Here is a 20,561-nt window from a genome sequence, read left to right as displayed (position 1 = left end):
TACTCAGTATTTGAGGGCCCCTGTATAAGCTTAGAATAAACATTCAGCATGCACTTGGCTCGTTTCTCTCTGTACTTCTCCCGCAACACTCATTCTTCCCCCAGCAATCACATACCGAATAAGCGATCGATTCCCAGAGGGTCACAAGCCCACCCACCCACAAGAGGGTCACAAACTCACCCGTAAAATTTATGGCTGAATCGAGTGAAACGCAGAAAAAAACTTTTGCGTGAAATTAATAAGGAACGAACAAGGTAGCCCAAGAAAGACCATCTCTTTTGTAATTACCACTGTCGAGTTTTAGCATTACCCCGGCCACTTACGAGATCGTTTTATTTGAGGCCTCGCGAATTTTATACCTTTTTTGTTCGAACAGGAGTTGTCCGTCAGTGGTAGAGCGAGAATACCTTAATACAACGCGTATTTTTTGTTTGCAAAGGGCCTTGACAACTTTTTTAGGCACCTATTGTTGCCAGGTGTGAAGACAAATGTTGACCGTGCTCTCGCCAACACAGGAGAACCTGTGATTAGGGTGCCACCGGAGAGAACGGCGGAATTTCTGGCACTGAGCAGCCACAAAGCGTTATACAGGAGGCTATGTGCAAGGCCGCCAGCGTCAAGACCACTACGCCCTCTATCGGTTGGCCTGGGAAACTGATCCTACCCCTGCGTGACTCACGACCGACAGCAGTCTTGCGAGAAGACTCGGCTTGCAACAGTTCCGGTTTAAAAACTTTATGAACATCTCATTCCTCCTGTGCTGAGGAACTGATCTTTCCACAATCTTCAAGGGGATCTTACTGCGTAAGAATCTAAAACTTTGTGGAGGATAAGCCAACCCACGTATCTACAAATCTATGTGGACGAAGATGGTTGGTTGGAACATTAGACAATATTCTTAAATCACTGCTAAATTCGAGGCAACACCCACTCTCTTCTATGAAAGCTAGCCATGTTCAAGGGCAATGCATAGGGAGAATAACTCAAACATTACATATACCACTTATATAAATACATGGAGGGAGCTTTGACCAGCTCGTTACCTTAAGATAAGTCCGAGTCGATTGAGAGGGCATGGGAACGAGCTGTTGCACCTGGGGTCATATACTTGAGGTTCCACCCTTGAGCTCAGCGCTATCTCTTTACCCATATTCCTAAACCCCAATGATTTCTTCCTCAACAAAAATCTTCCCTCTGTCTTTTTTGAGTCGCGACCATTAACAATCCTTGCGGCTATTTGTTCTCACTCAGCTGACTTTCAGCGTGACGCCTAGATCGCAAATGTAACAACTCCGTTCCAAATTGCTCTCTGGGAGTCGAGGTAACGGTATCGTATCGTACATCTTAAGACCAATACATCGATGTCCTCTGCAACTTTTTATGTTAATGTTTTGCTAGCGTTGTGCACAAATGCAATGTTTTACGTCTTAGATCTTATGCTTCATTTAAAATTAATTTTCCCAATGTGCGGTGTGGTGTAATCTATGCGTACATGCCTTAACGCGCACATTGTTGTTTTTGCGTGCACTGTGTCCGCTTTTGTTACTGCGAAAGCCTTGGATGTCGTGTTACGGCGGCGTGGCTGAAATGTAATCACGAAGCTATGTCATCTGTCCCGGAGTGCATTTGATAAATGAAATACAAACCATAGGAACATGCGCCTTCAAAACCCAGGCCCGGGCAAGCGCTGGGTCACGTCGAGAGCCACTGAGTGACCCTCAGGCAGAGCTCGCCTGACGAATAAAGAAAGCTGCTGCGCTGCCGGCCTCCTCGATTACAACTCTGGTTGTAAGGGACCCTGCAATGCTTTTTCCAACTTTTTTCGAACTCTCAAGTGCTTGCAGAGGGTAGTCAACCAGCAAACACCGTGCACTTAAATAAGGGAATCGCGAAGTACTTTAGCCAGAAATTACAGCTTTATGTCCATCAGATAACTTAGAAAGTTGCTCAAAAGATTTTTCCTCTCTTTACCACCCTTGGTGTTCTCCGATCGCTTGAATGACGTCATTACTGTGGTGTAGCGGTTATTGGACGGCTTGCTTTCCGTTGCAGCAATCAACGCATTCGGTAGATACTATTAAGAGAAAATCACACAAGCAAAGCAGTCACAGAGGCGTATCTACTGCGACGAGAAAATTACGCAGTGGCGCTCCATGCTCGCGATAACATTTAGCTTTCGCAGTCCTTCCCCACATGAAGAGTAAAAGCGTTTGTCAGAAGCGTTCCAGAGTCCCGTTAATTCGGTTTCATCCGGAGACGTTGGCTTCGGAGATAGTGCGGGCACAGTGCTAGATTTGCCAGCTGAGAAATACTAGCAGTAAAGCACGGCATATTCCGGGACAGGGCACTCGCAGCCCCCTATAGCTCAGTGTGCAAGTTATACATGTAGAAACGTTGCTGGAAAGAGGTGCATCCACGAGGGTACCATTATTCGATGCAAAGCATCTCTTGCTCAGGGCTATGTCTGGCGTCCGTGCGTTGTCCGCACCTCTCCCCCTACATCATAAAAAAAAAGAAATAGTTAGCGTCGCCCGGTTTCGATCCCACAACTCTCTGGCCGCAACAGGAGGCACGCGGCGCTCTTCCCACTGCGCTACGAAACCGAGACACGAGCAAATGCTACAAAAGCGCCTTATGTCCTTGACTCATTGAAACTACGTCAAGAAGCTACTGATACAACGGAGGCACGCAAAGCTGAACGTCAACGGAAACGACAAACTGAAAGCTTTAGAGGAGGATGTTAGCGTCTCTTGCTCGGGGGAATGTCCCGCGTCTGTGCCCCGTCCGCAGCGCCTCTGATGATGATTGTGGCTGGATGCCCCTAGGGACTGGCCAACCAAAGAATCCATCACGAGACAGCTTCGCGTTAACCACCGTCGTCATCGCCCCGTAGGGGAACCGCTGAAGAAGAAGGAGAAGAAGACAAAGCTGCGAAGACGAGGGCGTGCACGTTGCTCTCAGCCGGTGCACCAATGTCAGCAACCTTTACCTCACCAACGCTGACGGAGACTACCGATTCTACCACAGAGACGACAACATCGACAAGAACATTATGGACGAGTTTCGGCGCCTCGATCACCACCGCCTACTCACCGTAACACAACAGTACTTGCGTGCTTTTGCCACCGGTGTGGACCCGGACGTGGAATTCCCTCTGGCGCTACTAAACACCAGATCACTCAACATAACGGCAACACGCCAGCTGCGCGATAAGCGTGCATGCGCGTCTGCTCTCTCATCTCCTCCTCTCCCCTCCATCTGCTCTATGTAATAAACCCGGTCCGCGCGCCGCTTCCTCAGTTGCTGCTTCGGTTGAGACACGCTGCACGGTCCGATGAGCTGAATGGACGCCAACAATTCTGCTTTGCATCACCACATATTTCCCTTCGGGGAGATGGTGTAATTTTTTCACTTTGTCGGACGTCTCAATTGCCTCCCTCAAGTTCTGTGGGTATTTACTCTTCGTTTCTTCAGCTCTCGACCACATGCCGAGACATAGCATGATTTGTTTGTTTCAATTAAGACTTACGACCTTAATAGCTTTGCACATTAGGGAAACATTCCACAGATGTCTCACATTTCGTGATAAAATCATTTAAAGCTTTTAGTATTGAAGGCTCCATCCACCCGTATTGACAGCAATCTTCAATTCAATCATGAATAGGTCCATCTATTCAACGGGATGTAACGTAATTCTCCCATGCGGGCTCGTAAAAGAGCCTCCTTTTCAAAAAGAAGAAAACAGGAAGGGCACGCAGAGATAATCCGGGACATTAATGAAGAAGGCCCCGTTCGGGCCTTCTCTACGTGGCGTACCGCCCTTGCCCTCCTTAGCAAAAATATGCAGTATCTTTAGTGAATTGTTCCACTGTATTCGGTCGCTAAGGAAGCCGTAAATAAAACAGCGAAATCTAGAATAGCCGCTCTTTGAAGTGCTTCAATTAATTCATCTTCATAAAAAAGATGCACAGAGAACAATTCAGACAAACCTTTGAGCTTTAAAAGAAGAGGAAGCAATTGAGGTGGCGGTAAAACAGTTAACTACGCGAATTAAGGCAGGAACATTCCTATAACAACACTTATCGCAACTTTTTAAGCTGAAGATGACAACATTGTCTAAGACCCAAACCTTAAAGGGACCCAGAAAAGCTTTGTGATGGTGGCAATCAAATGCATTCAGGTGGTAGAACACATAACGGGGGATTTTTGAGCCAAGTGTGAGCCCCATACGCTGTACGGATAATTTGTAAACAATTTTTGAAGATAACCTTTCTCAGCTGATGAGCGCGACGCCGCAGCGAGCCTATCGCTGCTGACGTACGGCGATCGCGGCTGACGCAACGGCAAGGCGCTCCCTGAATCGCCCAATCGCCGGCAAGGTCGGCCGCCGGCAACGTCACTGCCATTGGCTTCCGGCTGCTCTTCCTGCATGCTTCCTGCCGCTAGGCTCTAGGACGACGTTCAGAGGCGGGGTGTCGCTATACGGGTCGAAGACCATTGCGAGGAGACGCTGTTTGAGATCCGGATCCATCAGGTGAACGATACGGACGATTTCAGACTGTGCAAAGGCAAAGGCGGGTCCGCAGCGATTGACGCGTGCCTAGGCGCAGGAATGTAGCTAGCGAAGAACGGAAGTCGAGCGTCGCGATGTCACACGGCTATTCCCAGGGTTTCCAGCGGCTTTGAAACCAGCAGAGAGGGAGGAGGAATCGATCGTCAAGAGGGGAGAGGTGCATTTAATTGCTTCTGGCGCAGCTAATACTGAACGTAGATCATTAATTCCAACGCCATTGAATCGCTATATTGGTGCTACGCGACAATACGGGCCTTTTGTAACTTTAACAAAAGGCTTTTCTAAGTCTCTTTAAGAGACTCTTTTGCCCGAGACCTAGTGTTCCACAGGTATTTATGACAAATCTCAAGGCTCCCATAAAACACTCCGACAGAACTCGCGAGAGCCACCAGCTCGACCATCTCTTGGTTTGAAAACAAGTTTTGAAACCAAGTTTTCAAACATATTTTGGTTTCAAAAGTTGTTTTCACGACTTCACAGTCGTCGAGCCAGAAAAAGAACTAGCTCTGCTTCAATGGGATGTACAAGGAAGTACAAGGAAGACCTAGTAATGCCGCCTCATCCAGGCATCACAAACAAATATCCGGGCGTATGAGTTATGGTAATCCTCCAGCCAGCTCATTCTTACCTTCGTCCTCCTCATAGATGATGGCCACGGACCGCCACTGCCAGTGTTTCATAAGGGCCGCGTAGGCATCCGCGACCACGGCGGGGTCCGGGTAGAGGTTGATGGAGTCATCGGCCATCTCAGCCTCGGCGTCCCAACGAGTCTCGAGGTGCGCCACGTTCAGGCTGTTGCACACGTCACTCACGTGCTCACTGCTCACGGTCGACATGGGCCCGAACACGGCGCCAACTCCCTTGGACAGGAGCCGGCATGCTGCATCGTTAAAAATGGAAGGAAAACAGACGGGAGTAGAGGCGTTACAACTGGAGGAGAAGGCTTTCTCGTGTGAGAATTATTCATTACCGAGACGTGTAGTTAGCCCTGCTTCTTCACGAAAATCCATACACGTATGTCGTGGAAAGCAGCGCAGGTATGATATGATGACGAAAGAAAGACAGGGCACTACAAGCGCTGACAATACATACACGCCTTAAACATAACTGCAAAACTCTCGCGAAAACAGTATTGTAAAACGACCAAGAATTTGCGCACAGCCTTGTTCGGCGTCTCGCAGTAAATCGAGTATGTTTCAATACAACTAGAATGGAAGTTGGGGTGGATGTTTGTCTACGAAACAATGCAAAAAGAACACTAAACAAGGGGAAAGTGTAGAATGTAGTATTTTCTATCGTATCTTGTGCATTTTTTGCGTTGCTCCACCCTTAAATCTCACCTACCTCCAATAGATAGATATTTAGGCGCAATACACAAAGAAAAAGCAAAGCAAGAGTGTTTTCAGTAGATTTTTTTGTGTGTGCGTTTGTGTGTGTGTGCGCGTGCGTGTGTGCGCGTGCGTGTGTGTGTGTGCGTGTGTGCGTGCGTGTGTGCGTGCGTGCGTGCTTGCGTTCGCGTGCGTGTGTGTGTGTGTGTGTGTGCGTGTGTGCGTGTGTGTGTGCGTGCGTGCTTGCGTGCGTGTGTATGTGAGTGTGTGAGTTTGTGGGTGTGGGTTTCGGGGGAGGGACGGAGAAACGAACTTGCTCTATCAAGACAACCGTCCTCAAGATATGCCAATAACAACACGCACACGAACTATTACGTATGCACATATGGTCATCCATTGACAACGCCCCAGACGTTTGGCTGTTTGGTAGATGATTCTATTTACACACGTAGTCCGAGATGAACAGAAAACAGTTCAACCCCCATGGCCTTTATGACTATTTGTTGCTAAAGCGTAGACCATCTTTATTAGCGATGCCTTTGTCGTCGTGCACAGACCAAATAGTTGCGCATCCGGTAGAAAGTTGCTAACTTTTGCCTCCGGCTGACTAGGGCGTGGTTGGCTGAATACTTTGACTGAAGTCGAAATTCATTGTGGCATTTATCACAAAATCTGTAATCATTTTCTGCGTTAAATTATACGAAGAAAACTAGGGAGCCTCACTAGTTTTGATAGCTAGTCACAATATAAATATCTTCAGCCGAAACAACGTGCGCCATTTGGTATATTAGCTTTTCCGGCGACCTGACTAATGCAAATTGGCGGTATCAAGTAACCTACCGAACGAGCTGTAGACATAGATGTCGAAATGGGTCCCCTACTGATTAGAGACGCGACGCTGTTGCACCACACCACAGAATTGATTACAAAGCTTAAAGCGCGCCCTCGACGAAAATGAAGCTCCGATAAAAACTGCACTGGTGGAAACCCCAGCGTGGACAGTGTTCCAACTAACTTACAGATTAAGAATGCACCAGCACGCTCTCGCTCGTCTGTCTCTTCCCCATGAGACCGGGCTAAGATTACAAAAGTTTGTTCACTCGGCTAGGAGAAAGCAAGCTCTTGCTGTCTGCTAGTTTCGCAATTTTCGGTCCTCAGTGGGCCAATCAAGAAAAACGATCCGGGAGCTGTTGTCGCAATTCCTATGGAAGGTCTTAGAAACCAACTGTTCCGGCTGTACAGGAACGTGCGCTAGCTTGTCTTGTTTTTGCCTAGACAGCATGGGCGGCGGCAACGCGAATACACCCCTTTGGGGATGCCGGTGACTTGTGTCGACTCTCACCACAAAGACAAAATCGACGGGTCTCGCGACCGTCTTCTGAGCATTGTCCCAGCATCCTCGAAATCTTTGGCTTTTAGTGCGCAGTACTTTTGCGTCCGTTACTGTGGTGTGACGGCGGCATCGGCGCCGTAACCGAAAACGAAGATAGAAAACAACGGCAGTGGAAAGCGCGGCGAAAGTGTGAAGGGGTGGCAGTGAGACATAGGGGGCGGTGGCGACGCGCCACGAGATGACGTCATAGTAGCGCGTGCGGTCGTGCGCTCGACGATGATGTGCGTTACCTTCCTGAGACGCAGTTCGCGCCGCTGACGCAGAGGCTTACCATCGCTTCCGTCGAGAGAACCCACGAGTGAGTGCGCTGCCTCAGCCCACTGTAGCACTCAGGATTTAGTGAAGAACAACAAGTGAGGCAACCATGGATGTGCTCCGAGTCCTCTTGGTTGCGTGGCTCATCAGAACAGATCATTTGCGCAGGAGCTTCAAACACGAATTAGAACGACAAGCTCGGCGGTGGCGACACGCTGAGAGATAATGGCAGAGGAACCCGCGCCATCGTGCGTTCGCTGATGGCGCGATCACTCCCTGAGACGCAGATGCTATGCGCCGTGACCGAGAAGACTGCAGTTCGCTCTGTGCACAATTTTCGTGTTAGGGAGCATAATATTTGCCACTCATTTTTTTGGACGGCTTCTCTCAAGGGTTCTCCGCAGCGGTCTCGGACCGCTGAAGATCACGGATGACTGGGTGATGTCTGGGGAACTTTGTAAACTTTATTTTGTCGCTATTTTAAAGGAACCTTGTTGATGTCTTTCATGTGTGTTCATAATAATTTCTTGGATTGTTCACGATGTGCTTTTTTTTAATGATACCACATTCGTACCTCTATCATTCAAAATATTCTTCATTCTAAATTTTCGTCTATCCAACCAGTGCAGCTTCTGCAGCCATGCTTCATTGAAATGATTACCTTGAACTATTGGAAGATCTGTGTAATTTTGAACGTTGCTACTGTCAGATTGTGCTATGGACGTTTCGCTACACAGTGAAGAACAAGCTATCTGGCTTTGTGCTCTAGCCGTTATCGTCTGAAGTATACACCCGACATGGCTCAAGATCATGAAGTGTCGCAGATGAATTATTCACCTGCAACTGCCACACAATGCTTGCAAACATCATTTTAGTGACGGCCAGACTTCAAACCCAAATTTCTAAGCGCGCTGAGGAGTGTCAGCTTCCTCTTTTAACGGTTCTAGTTTAAACGGTATTCTGTTGTCATTTGCAAGCTCCTTCTGTCTCGTTTTTGGATGCAATCTCAAACTGAAGCGGCACTTTTTTTACCAAAGAGAGAACAGTTTGTTTGTGTAGAATGGTTGTCGGGTCTAAGAAAGCGATGCTTCGTGTCTGACTTCATCTTTTTAAAGCGAAAAAAAGCGAAAGCTGTCATAGTGGGACCGATGGCGTTCTGTGAGTAAAATTATGCGTTTCCTCATAGACCGATTGGTCGGTCTAAATGCTCTGATAAGATCTCTAGACACACGGCACGTGATTCGAACCGGGTGTGTATTGTGTCATAACACTTACTTGAAAATCGCGCTAAAGGAACGTTTCTAAATAGGACAATACACGCATCGATCACATGACGAAAGAGTACAATATACCATTATCTCCTAAAACCCCATATCGCTATACATTTAGATCTTTCGTAGATACGCTTACTAGGTCCGCGAAAAATGGTCGCATATGTTCTATCTTTATTTGCGATTTTTTTTTTTTTTTGGGGGGGGGGGGGGGTCGGACGATCAATTGGACGCACTTTCAGTGACGTTTCCACGAACTTTCAGCTTTCGCGCTTCTCTCAACTGTTTTTAGGGAGGGAAGGTGAATTCTATTTTCGCTGCATCCTTGGAAGACATAGCTTCCAGAGTGGCGTCTCCAGTGCAAAAGAAAAAGATAGCAAACTAGTTTTAAGTGACGTGGCGGGTAGGTATAATGTTTTGATTCAGTAGCCTAGTTATGCTGTGGCATTTCTAATGTACCTCTTTATTGCTTTCTCTGTGTCGCTATCTTAACGTCTGCTGGCGACGGGTGCTCTCTTGACGAGGCAGGTGAAGGGTGCACTCACTGTCTCTGACCGCTTCGTAGCTGTTGTCCTCTGGCAGCAGCTCGACAAGGGGGAGCAGGTTGGGCTCCATGTTAATGCTCGAGTCTTCGTTGACCAGGTCCACGGCAGCTTGGAACATAATGGCGTCCTCCTTGGTCTCGAACAGGCCTCCTGCGCCACGTAAAATGATGCAATTTTAAACAAGGGGAACAACAGAAAACATTACGTGACGTCCATCTCCTGACCCCTACCATTTTGGGGTTGAATCACACGTTTTTTTTTTTTTTCGTGCGTGAAGCCTACAAGTGCTATGTCACAATTTACTGTGGCAAACGTATATTTACGATGATTAAATTCTTGGTAAGGTGGGGAACAAATGTTTCCCCCCGCTTCTTTCCTTGGCATAAACAACATTTGTAGCACGAGACATTCTTAGTAGCCAACAACGTCTTTCCGTGGCTCTTACCTTAAATACCCGTTCACTTGTTTACTAAAACAGTAATGTTATTGCTTAATCGCTCACCCCGACTCAATCAATACAAAACACAGCTTACTAGAACAGGCAAACCTGACGTCAAGTTCCGATCTAGAGATATATACACAAAGCAATTGCACAAGGAATGAAAAAAGTGTATTGTGCACATTTGGGATGCATGGCACGATCAATGTAAAACAGAAATAAGAAGAATTGCAAGAAGCAGTGCTTGTGTGAACATTTTGATTATTATATTTATTTATAAATGTACAGAAAAGTAATAAACAAAATCAGACAGTCTATCGGTCCTTGCTGTGAACTGATGAAGCAGGTTTAATAATGAACGAATGTAATCCCACGTTTTTAACTAGGGGAAAGGGTAGCAATGATTAATAGTAGAGAGAATTAAGGATTCCTAAAAATAAGTAATTCATGCAGAATATCTCAATGCTGTCAACTACAGCTTCATTGAATAATGTCAAGGTACAGTCTGTCGCTCTCGAACCCATGCATCAAAATTATGAAGGCGGTGGTCTGCATACTAGAATATGTAATACGGCGATTTCCCTTACGAACATCATAAATGTTGAACAACCTAAAGAGTAGCGATACCGTCCGGTATACCTCACAGTCATACTCAACGCGCCGATAGATGCCACGGGCACATTATTCCATGGCTTACCGGAAGGCTGGAAGCATAATTCGACCAACCATGAACATGCTGTCTTCGTAGTTGTAAACGAAGGCCTTATTCGGTTACTCCGCATTGGATTGTTTTAATTCAGCATGACCCTTCAGAATAGTTAACATTTAACCGGTCACCACAACGCCTACAAAGACAACTATGCCGCTTTTATTCCCATGCATGGTTATGAAGATTGGCACAGAAGATGGTTCTTTTTCTCGAAATGAGAAGAAACACTCGCAAAAAGCAAGCAATTATACTCGGCTACGGCGTAGTAACTCCCTTCTTAGCTCAGACAAAGGCTTCGGAGAAAGAGCCGAGCATGATGAACATTTTATCGAGCAATAAGGGAAAAAAACTCCCACCTCCCCTCGCGGGAACCCCTGTGTAGATGCGACGCATAGGGGGTTCACGTTGCAGCGTTGGACAGCGGAGGAACAGCACTGGAACGATGGAGCGGAGCGGTGCAGGCACCGCGTTTTACAGCGCACATAACGGTGAGGGGACGCACCGGCGCCAGTGCGTCTGCCGCGGCTATGACGCAATACAATCCAACACAATTCACTTTAATCCAATCCAATCCAAATACAATCCAATACAATCCAAGCCAATCCAATCCAATCCAATCCAATCCAATCCAATCCAATGCCCCTCGCGAGAGAGTGTTCGCTATCAGAGAGGAGAGGGGGTGAGCGGCGGAGAGCGCAGCTGGCGCGGCGAGGAGAATGGGGGAGGGGTGGACGCCGAACATACCTAGAGCAGAAGAGCGTGAAAACAGGGCGGAAAATGAAAGTACGCTTCCCGCAATTAATGAATGCGCCGCAACCTGCGGGAGTCGCCGAATGCAAAAAAAATAATACGATGTGACTTGTTCAAAAATTACAGTCTAACCGAAAAGAAGCAAACAAACTTTGTTCGCCCCTTTCCTAAACGAAAAAGTAAAAAAACAGCAGGAAGGAAAAGAAATGAGGAATGAAATTTCCTCGAAAAATGTTGCCGCGTATTACTCTTAGCTTCAACATTCTGAAAGAAAGCGGGTCGCAACGACGGGCGCAGAGAGGCCAGGGTCAAGGCCCTCATCGAAATGCTAAGACAAGCGGAAGAAACTTGTCGCCACTCTTCTAATCAATCTGATCGCGAAATGACTGACTGACTGCAACGGCTTACTTGCACGAATGCTTTGCTCTGTGGACAGCCAATGCACTCGCCATTTGTACAAGTGCGGCACGCACACACACAGCTGGCTGGCGCCGCATCTTTTCAAAGTTCTACGAGTTGTGCCGCGCCTCCGCCAGATGGCGCCACGGGTCCCGCTACCAAGAGAAGACGCAGTGAAACATCCCCCTCGCGAGGGGCACGATCAAATGCAGAGCATTTCCGGGGGCGCACGACGTTAAGTAGTTTGCGTTACGTTAATGTTGTTGCACTTGTGGCAACTGCTGACGAGAGAGCGCTCGTCAGCAGTAATTTGAATGAGTCAACGATATAAGGCGCGTTCGTAGCGTCCCATTCTGTGCCAGAAACAGTAGAACACGCATTCATAGACTGTTGGGACGGGGTGTTCCTGTGGGACGTTTTGCAGAGACCACTAAAAAAGGATTTCCCGTTGGATAGCCATGGAATCAGGTTCTTGGTCATTGAAAACTACGGCGGCGTCCCGTATGATCTTTTGATGTTGCTGGCCCTGAATAGTATATGGAAAGCTCGAATGGCAGTTCGCCATAATGATGTAGATGTGAAACCGAGCAGCGAGTTGTTCTGCCAGAGTTTACAAGAGATCTTAGAAGTGTATAAAGCCCAACCATCTCCACCTGACTGGTTAAATTGGTTGGAAAGTGTGGCATGGCTTCGGCCTTTTTACCAAGCGCGCACTAGCAAGTGGCGTGCTGATGTCTTTTCGCGCTTTGTAACCCTTTTTTTTTTGTTCTTATTGTGTATACCGAAGACAGGCAATAAAGAAAAAAAAAGTGTCGGCTTTGTTGCGCAGTGGGTAGAGCACCATGTACATTGCGTTCCGCCCGCAGGGCCGAGGAATCGAAACCGGGCGCCGGATAGTATTTTTTTTTATATAGTAGGGAGGGGATGGTGCGGACTACGGACGTCAACGCGGGTGACATCGTGAGTTACTGAAATGCTATGCATTTAAAACGCCGGATGGATGCAGGGACAAGGCGAGTGAATGAGATGCGTTCGCATCTAAAAGAAATGAAAGAGGATTGCGGTCGGCTTCACGCGACCAGGAGTCCGCGATCCCGCGCCGATATCACTGCTCGGTCAACCAGGGCTTGCAGATACTCGGGTGCCCAGCTATGCGGCCCATACACCCATGTTTCAGTGTTGAGAGACAGAAGAGGGGTTCAAGGATGCACAACTTGGTATGTCCTGAGAGGTACGTGAAAGAAGGGGCAGTTAAGACAGAAGAGGTTAAGTGAAGTACGCGGGTATGTAGCTTTCTCGTTGCCGCAAGGCCTTAAGGGCCGGTCGCTCAGAACAGGGTAATTTGGAGATCTTCAGACAGAGTCCAAAGAGGAGGAGGTGCCATGGCCGGAGCCAGGCCACCCTGGTTGAGACGAAAGGGCTTTTTTCGAATCGGTGTTTGTCGTGAAATGTAGTTGCTCCCAGTGTGGCTATGGAAGCGACCTCTGCGTGGTCCGGACATAGGGGAAAGTGGAATGTGGCAGTGGGAACCTTGTCCCGCTGTGACGGTGCGGTGATACTGGTTCTCCGTGTTCTGGAATGCGGAGTGACACCTGTATAGCGGGCTTTGGAGTCTTCATAATACCGCTTTACGATGTGGCGTACTCGGACACCGCTCCGGCTATTGCGGAAATTCTCATACATGTTTGTGGGTGACTCCAATTCGGCTGCTTAAGTAGGGTAGGATTGAGTGTGATGTGTTTTTGGAATGGGGAGCCTGGCCTCCTCGTCCTGCCCACGGGTATAAGGGCCGGGCGGATGGACTGAAAGTCATTTCTGGCTCGAATGGCTCTGGGAGAGTGTTGCAAATGCCCAATTGTAGTAGGTGTTCGTTGGGAGTCCAGGCTGGGAAGCCCACGGCCAATTTGTAGATCATTCGTATGAAAGCGTCGAGCTTGTTACGTTCTTGGGGTTTGAGGGTGAGGAACGGCGTGCTGCACTTGAGCCTGTTGAGCAGCAGGGCTTAGACATTGTGGCAGGTGTCGGACTCTATGAGGTGAAGATTGCGGTTATTGATTCTTCCGATTATTTAAAGCAGCAGTGATATATTTTTGGGGGGTAAGGCAGGAGGGCCGCACACGTCCCATCTTGATAGAAGGGTATAGCGAGAATTAGAAGCGTGGGTACTTGCGGCGTGAATTGGCTGGAGATGTTTACTGGGGGGGGTCTAGAGTTGAGAGGGGGGTGTGGCCGCGGGTGCGTGCTTTTAGAACGAGGAGGGTGGGTTTGTAAGGTTTGTAATACAGGTCCTACATGGCCGTTTCAAAGGCCTTCCGAAGGCCGCTAAACCAATTATCCATCCAGTGCCCCGTTGTAAATACCTATCGCACATTGAAAGTGAGCGTTTAACTGCCAATGGAATGTTGGCGTGTAGCACGGGCATACGTGAGCCCTCTTGGTTCAAAGGTGGGTTAGTTGTTGTCACTGACGGTTTGCTGTGGCAGCAGCCTCTGGTGCCCCCTCAAGCCTCGCGTGGTCCATAGACTGAAGTTGCCTGCATAGAGTGCGTGATAGGGATTAGTCATGCTTTCAAGAACAGAAGGGAAAGGGTAGGCCAATGCTTAGGAGTAACTATAAAAGAACCAAGCCCTGTGTACTAAAGTTGCCAAAACTGGTTATTTTTGGTGGCATCTATTGACTGTCGCCCTGTGATTAGTGAGGAAGGCTGGAACGTAGTTGCGTGTTTCCGAGACGCAGTTTGTAGAAATTAATATTTTGGGGGACGGCTTGATTGACGATGTTATCGACGTGCCCATCGACGTCCAGGGCGGTTGGTGTTGAGACGTCCAAGTGTGGTTGGGAAGATCTGTGAGTACGGCCCGGGTATACCGGGGTAATGTGCGAGTGCCTGAACTCTGCCGGTAGGGTTCAGCGGAGAAAGTCGTGATTGAACGGTTGGAAGACCGAGTTTGGGTGGCATGAACTAAAATCCGGAACAGGCGATCACTCACGCGCTCCCGTCCAGGGATATTATTTCTGGGTAGCCACACCAGGGCTTTTTGTAATTCGAGAGGGGTGAACGGGACGTCCGATTTAAAGGAAAACTTTTTCCCGGATAGAACAGAAACATTCATGGACACGCACGTAAACCTACACAAAGCTTTAGGAGAGCTTAGTTCATACAAACAAACAGTGCCTCCAGAAAGTGTCAGCCATATCCTTTATTAAAACGAAGCTTGATATAACTAGGCGAAGGTAAAATCCAGCAGTCCTCTGCACGACGGACATTCTTCCGCCGCAACCATGGATGCATGCGGGGAAAAACCAGGCTGGAGAGCAATTAGAAGTAAGGGGAGGGGACTGGCTGGATTTATCACAACGGAGCGCGGGCGCAGCGATCTACTGCGTGAATCACCGCTCAAGCGATTACGACGATTACAGCGCCAGCATGGAAATGGAAAACATCGGCCAAGGTAACTTCGAAATGGGCAGGCCACGCGTCATACGCAAAGCACCGGCCGCATGTCACACCTTCGCTTGTGAACCATCTGTACGCAGTGCAGGGGGGCATTTTTTATGTACATGAAATTGACTTGTTCTTTTTGAGATCTAGTCAGAGCGATGTAAATGACTGTCTACACGAAATAGACGAATGAAATCATGCCGATTCCGCGAAGAAACAGAACTGGGTTGCTACATCTAACACTAATCAAGAATATTCCAAGCTAAATAGCAAATGCGACGGACTGAAAAAAAATCGCGCCAATCCACCCCGTGAATGTGGTTGGAAAGCAAAGCTGTAAACGGCACCCATAAAAATTACCCATGCGACGTCACTTAAAGTCAGTCACATCACTCTACAAATAGCAAAACCATAGAGAAGTGAAGTGCACTTAACTACACGATTTATTACTTCACAGAGATATTCTTGTTAAGGTTAAATCAATGCATGAAGCATAAACGGTGTTTGGTTGAGTTGTATTGGTGTAGCACAAGAATGGAAACTTTTTTTTATAAAATTAAAGTAAGCTCCAACCCGTTGTTAGACGATCTGTCTCCTCCGTCTCGGCGCCGCGGACGGAGGCGACGAGATTTGCGGCAGAGAAGGAGAACGAGGAAGAAGAAATACTTCTATTCAGATTTCTGAACGGCCCAGAGTGCAGCCCTGGGGAGTGATTCCTTCTTCTGTGGGGCCCATATGCAGTCCGCGCGGCCTGTGTTCTGTCCACCCGCTGAAGCTTGGTAGGTAGAGAGGGCCTGGACAACAGCATCACCCATTGCTCTTGTTGGGTAGTTGACGGAAAGAGAGGAGGTAGCTCAGAGCTAATGTCGCACACCCCGATTACGGGGCGGAGTGTTCCTACTTCTGAGCAAAATTTACATTCAGCGTCGTAGCGAATCGGATACATTAAGTGAAGACGCGTAGGCTGTGGGAAGGAGGCCAGATTGTATGAGCCGTTGGGTAGTTTGTTATTCTCTGGTAAGGTCAGGGTAAGGCGAAGGTACGGACTGTCTCAGAAGGCAATAATGCTGGGTTATCACCCTGAACGTGACATACGGGTGACTGTCCTCGTGCAGCTCCATAGCACGGGAGGTAAAAGCGCAGGCTGGTTGGGTGGGCGTATTTGTTGCCCTCCATTGAAACGTGAGGGGGTGTCCAGATGAGCTGAATGGAATCGTTTGGGGAGTGGTTTTTTAGCACGCGCCGTGCAGGTCAGGACACCGGCCGCGGCGGCCGCTTTTCTGATGGAGGCGAAAAGCAAAAACGCCCGTGCGTGCGAGATTTCGGCGAACGTTAAAGATCCCCAGGTGGTCAAAATTAATCCGGAGCCCTCCACTATGGCGCGCCTCATCGCCTGCGTTGCGTCGGCGCGTTAAACCCCACAATCAATCAATCAATCAATCAATCACTCAATCAATCAATCAATCAGGTCAGGACACCCAACCCAAACTGGTAATTCCGGTAGGCTTGCTGGGAATCGATGACTACCCTACGAACCCCTGATTGAGTGAGAGCCATGGTGATGGCTGCCTCTTCTGCTTCCGTCATTTCTTGTGTACTAAGCGAGGTACACGCAAGGAGGTTGGTTCTGGAGGTAGCCACAATGATGGCGTATTGCTGCCCTCGATATTTGGAGGAGTCTGTGTAGATAACTGCATTGTCCCCACCGAGGGTGGTGTTTAGCGCTTGAGCCCGTGCTTTTCGGTGACCCTCGTCATGTGAGGGGTTCATATTTCTAAGCAAAGGGAGCATCTTTAATTTTAGTCGCCAAGAGTCTTGGAGTATGTCAAGCAGAGTGACATTCTGGGCTGCCCAGCCAATCTGGTAAAGCATGCGGTTACCCATTGCAGTTCTGAGTCGGATCTTCTGGTTAGAAATATGGCCTTTTATCAGCTCTTCCACCGTGTTGTAAAGCCCCGTGCTAAGCAGCCTCTGTGGGGACGCACTCATGAAAAGACCAATGGCCGGCTCGACCGCCTTTCTAATCATTATATAAAGATTCTCTATGTATTCCTTGGCGAGAAGAAGACAGGGGGTTTACGTAAGTAACTCTCGAGAGGACAAAAGCTTCAATTAATCGAAAGGTACCGGATTCCTTTAAGCCTCGCTTCTTGGTGGCAACTCGCCTGATCATGTGTATGATTTCATTAATGCTGTTTTTGAGGCGCCGCAAGGAGACTTCACTCTTGGTGTTAGCCTCGAGATGTAGGCCCAGGATCTTGATCCTGAGGCTTGTAGTGATGGCCTGGCCATCAAGGAGTATTTGAATGTATTCCTTGGTTTGGCGTGAGGGCGGACGACCAGGAGCTGTGATTGTTTACGTAAACACTGGAGGCCACAGGCTTTAGCACATTGGCGTACTAGAAGTGAGTTGCCATGCATTGGTGTGAGCTTCCTTTCATTTTTTAACTCTTAACACATGAGCAAGGTGCGCACAGGGCCGCTAGACGGGCGTGACTGGTCGCGTGACGCTTTCACGTGGCATTCAGCGAGAACGCAGGGGGTAAACCCGTAGATGTGCTTGGTGAGTACACCCTCTGTCTTCCCCGTCTTGGGTGGGCTCGTAGCTAAATCGGTAAGACAACGGGCTCTCGCTTTGTTAGTCTGATAGTTCAAGGTTCGATTCCCGGCGGTGCCAGTAAATTCTTTTATTTGTTCGCTGGAGTTTTCTGGTGACACCAACGGTCGCGAAAGAACCCTTGGGGGGTATAGGTAAAAAGCTTTGCTTTAAAAAAAAACAAAGTGGGTCTCCTCTTTGAATCGCAAGCGTGAAAGTTACCGGATCCCTTTCGCGTCGATAAGGTGGCCTTTTCGGTCGAGTCAAGCACTAGATGTTAAATATAAAGCGTACAGTTCCTCCAACAATGGCCAGTGGTGATACTGAATCGTTTTCGCAATACAAGTTTGCAAGGGCAGCAGGACAGCAAGGACACACATGGTTTTGACTCGGAGAAGTCATGTGCTTCTCAGCCGTGTCTGGGAAGTACTTTGGCACAGATGTGTAGTGCCTCAGAAACCATGACATACTTGTCTGCGTCATCCCTCGTGCGCATTTAGTGCTCAGCCTTTGGTGCTGCATGTAAAAGGCCTATCTGTTTCTTTAGGTCAACATTTGGGCACATAACTGATTACGTTGGGCACTACTGCTGCTCACTACAGGGCACTACAATCACGTGATTGTGGATTAAAGTGACGTGCTGACTAGTAGCTGCCTCGTTTCCGGCAAACTATGCTTCATGACCACAGTTGCGGTTATGGCGCAACGTCTATGTAAAATTCCCCCACGATCCCCAACGGTGATAAGACCTGCTGCTGGAGCCAATGACGGGAAGCAATGCGACTACAATGATTTTCCAGGAACACCCACTAGTGCCGCACTTCCTAATATTATTGCTTTAAAACCGTAAGAAGTACCCCGAGAGGGCACAATGTACCATATATTCTTATGTGCGTATTGAAACGTTCAACCCTGCAGGGGTTGCACTTCTACAACCAGCTTCGAAAACCAGCCTCTACAATTTCTACAACTTCTAAACCCTAAAGGCATACATCTTTCCTCACATTCCGTGTTAGCAGCGATGCCCTCGAAAGCGGCAGCCGTTGCACCGCCATAGATGTGGCTTGAGGTCGCAGCTCAATGGGATCGAGTGGTCAACAAGGTCCTGCCAATTACGGGCTAAAGGACAGACACCTTTAGCTTACATAAAAAAGGGTTTTACAGACATTATTTGCTTAGCTTTAAAGTTAGCTTTCCCTATAAAGTTGACCTTCCCTCAAAATGTTCTGGTGAAATGGCGTCACTTGCTTGGGTAAACGAATAAGTTATATACCAGTTTTGCAAAAAGGAAATCCCCTACTATCGCATTTCCCGTCGCAAAGTGTGTTTTAGGCGTCAGAGATGAGTTTTCTCCGGTGGTCTAGCTCGGCGATGAGGTTGTAATACAGTTAAAAGGCAGAGATCACGCTCCTTCAGTACAAATGCTGCAGAGTTCTAACAAAGTGGCACAGTTGAGCCCGTTGCCAACATGACGTCATTAATGAAGAGTATCATTTTTGTGAACGCTGGATGCATATGGACACTCCCGGTTATTTGGCGTAACCGTATTTTTTAAACCACAGCATCCGTGTTTCCCTGTTGTGATGCCCTCTGCATATACGTTTTTTTTTAAACCGAGGTGTTTAACGTCTATTTTCGCAACAGGGCCTGCCTTTTCGATTCTTGAAGGGCATAATGTGAAGAGCAGGCGAAATTTATAGCGTAGTTCTAAGCCTACAAATGGGATGGTGTTGTTGCACACCCTGCACTCGTTTCCACTGAGATTGTACCTGACAGGCTACGTTTTTTGCGCAACCAAACCTTGGTACTGATGCAAGGTAACAACAAAAAGGACCCACCTCGGACAACACTACTGTCGGCGTAGGCAGAAAATGAAAATGAAGTACACCGACCACGTATAACTAAAAGTGCGTCTTCATCGTTGGCTGCGAGACGAAGACAGGCTAGTACACAGGACAAAGTACCACCATACATTTCTAGCAACAGGCCCAACTAGCAGTTCTCAGAATGTATCGACGTGATCTTTCGTACGGGCATTCAAGCCCACGTGTGGTGCCTTGAATTTCTCTTCACAAACCACAACGCAACTCTTGTGCTGTTTCAGATAAATCCCGGTCTTTCGTGCATTCCACTGTATGTGGTGGATTTAGTTCACTGGACAGAAAATACGCATGGGGCAGGCTTCCGAATTTCGATGTTTGCTTTCACTCCCTTATTTCTCTCTCTCTCTTTCCAGTCTCCTGCCAGATCAAAGGCACATTTCCATTCTTTTCGTGCAAAAGGATGAATCCACAGTTACCAGCAACAGCCCTGGCATTTAACATCATTCAGACAGCCTGGCCCAAAACAACATCGCCAAGAAAGTCCTACAATGATCTCATACTAAACTGAGCTGGTTTACGCACGCACCGTGAAGAATTTGCTTTTTTTATATAATGTTGAGCCACTAAATGGTTTAAAGTCGCAACGAGTGTTCATTTTGAAGCTTGTTCTTTGTGCTTACTAAGAGTAAACTTAGGTAGTACTGAAACCTGAACTAGATGGACTGGATTTATAGTTCGAAGCGTAAAAAGACCATACCAGAGGAAGTACAGAACGGGAGAGCTAAGAGTAAAGAAAGAAATTCGCATTGTGCCTTGAAGGAGAAAATTATGGGGCCTCTTAGGGTTGCGCCAAACAAAATGCCGTTATTGCGCTGTTCGATCCTCCAAATGCATGCCCAGAAACTATTCGCTTGTACCATTTCGTAATATACCATTGGGACACTTAGCTTATTTCCCAATCGCGCATCGACAAATACCACGCTGGGAATGTTTGTGATTGCTTTTTTTACGCGCCAAGGTTATCGATCCTACCAGGTC

The 20,561-nt window shown here is 47.9% G+C and overlaps 1 protein-coding gene across 1 annotated transcript in view; it reads right to left on the bottom strand.

The window, feature by feature from the left end:
• LOC144153872 (glutamate receptor ionotropic, kainate 2-like) overlaps positions 1–20,561 on the bottom strand; it is a 234,313-nt gene that overhangs the window by 158,042 nt on the left and 55,710 nt on the right. The window contains exons 2-3 of the mRNA XM_077685610.1: positions 9,366–9,515; positions 5,202–5,453 (exon numbers count right to left, since the gene is read on the bottom strand). Coding sequence (XP_077541736.1) covers positions 5,202–5,453; positions 9,366–9,515 — 402 coding nt within the window. The remainder of the gene's footprint in view (positions 1–5,201; positions 5,454–9,365; positions 9,516–20,561) is intronic.

This window comes from Haemaphysalis longicornis, unplaced genomic scaffold (assembly GCF_048455015.1).
Source record: "Haemaphysalis longicornis isolate Haplotype H1 unplaced genomic scaffold, Haemaphysalis longicornis Haplotype H1 scaffold_9, whole genome shotgun sequence".
Taxonomy (NCBI): Eukaryota; Metazoa; Arthropoda; class Arachnida; order Ixodida; family Ixodidae; genus Haemaphysalis; species Haemaphysalis longicornis.
The sequence above is the reverse complement of the archived record's forward strand: the minus strand, read 5'-3'. Positions and strand labels throughout refer to the sequence as shown.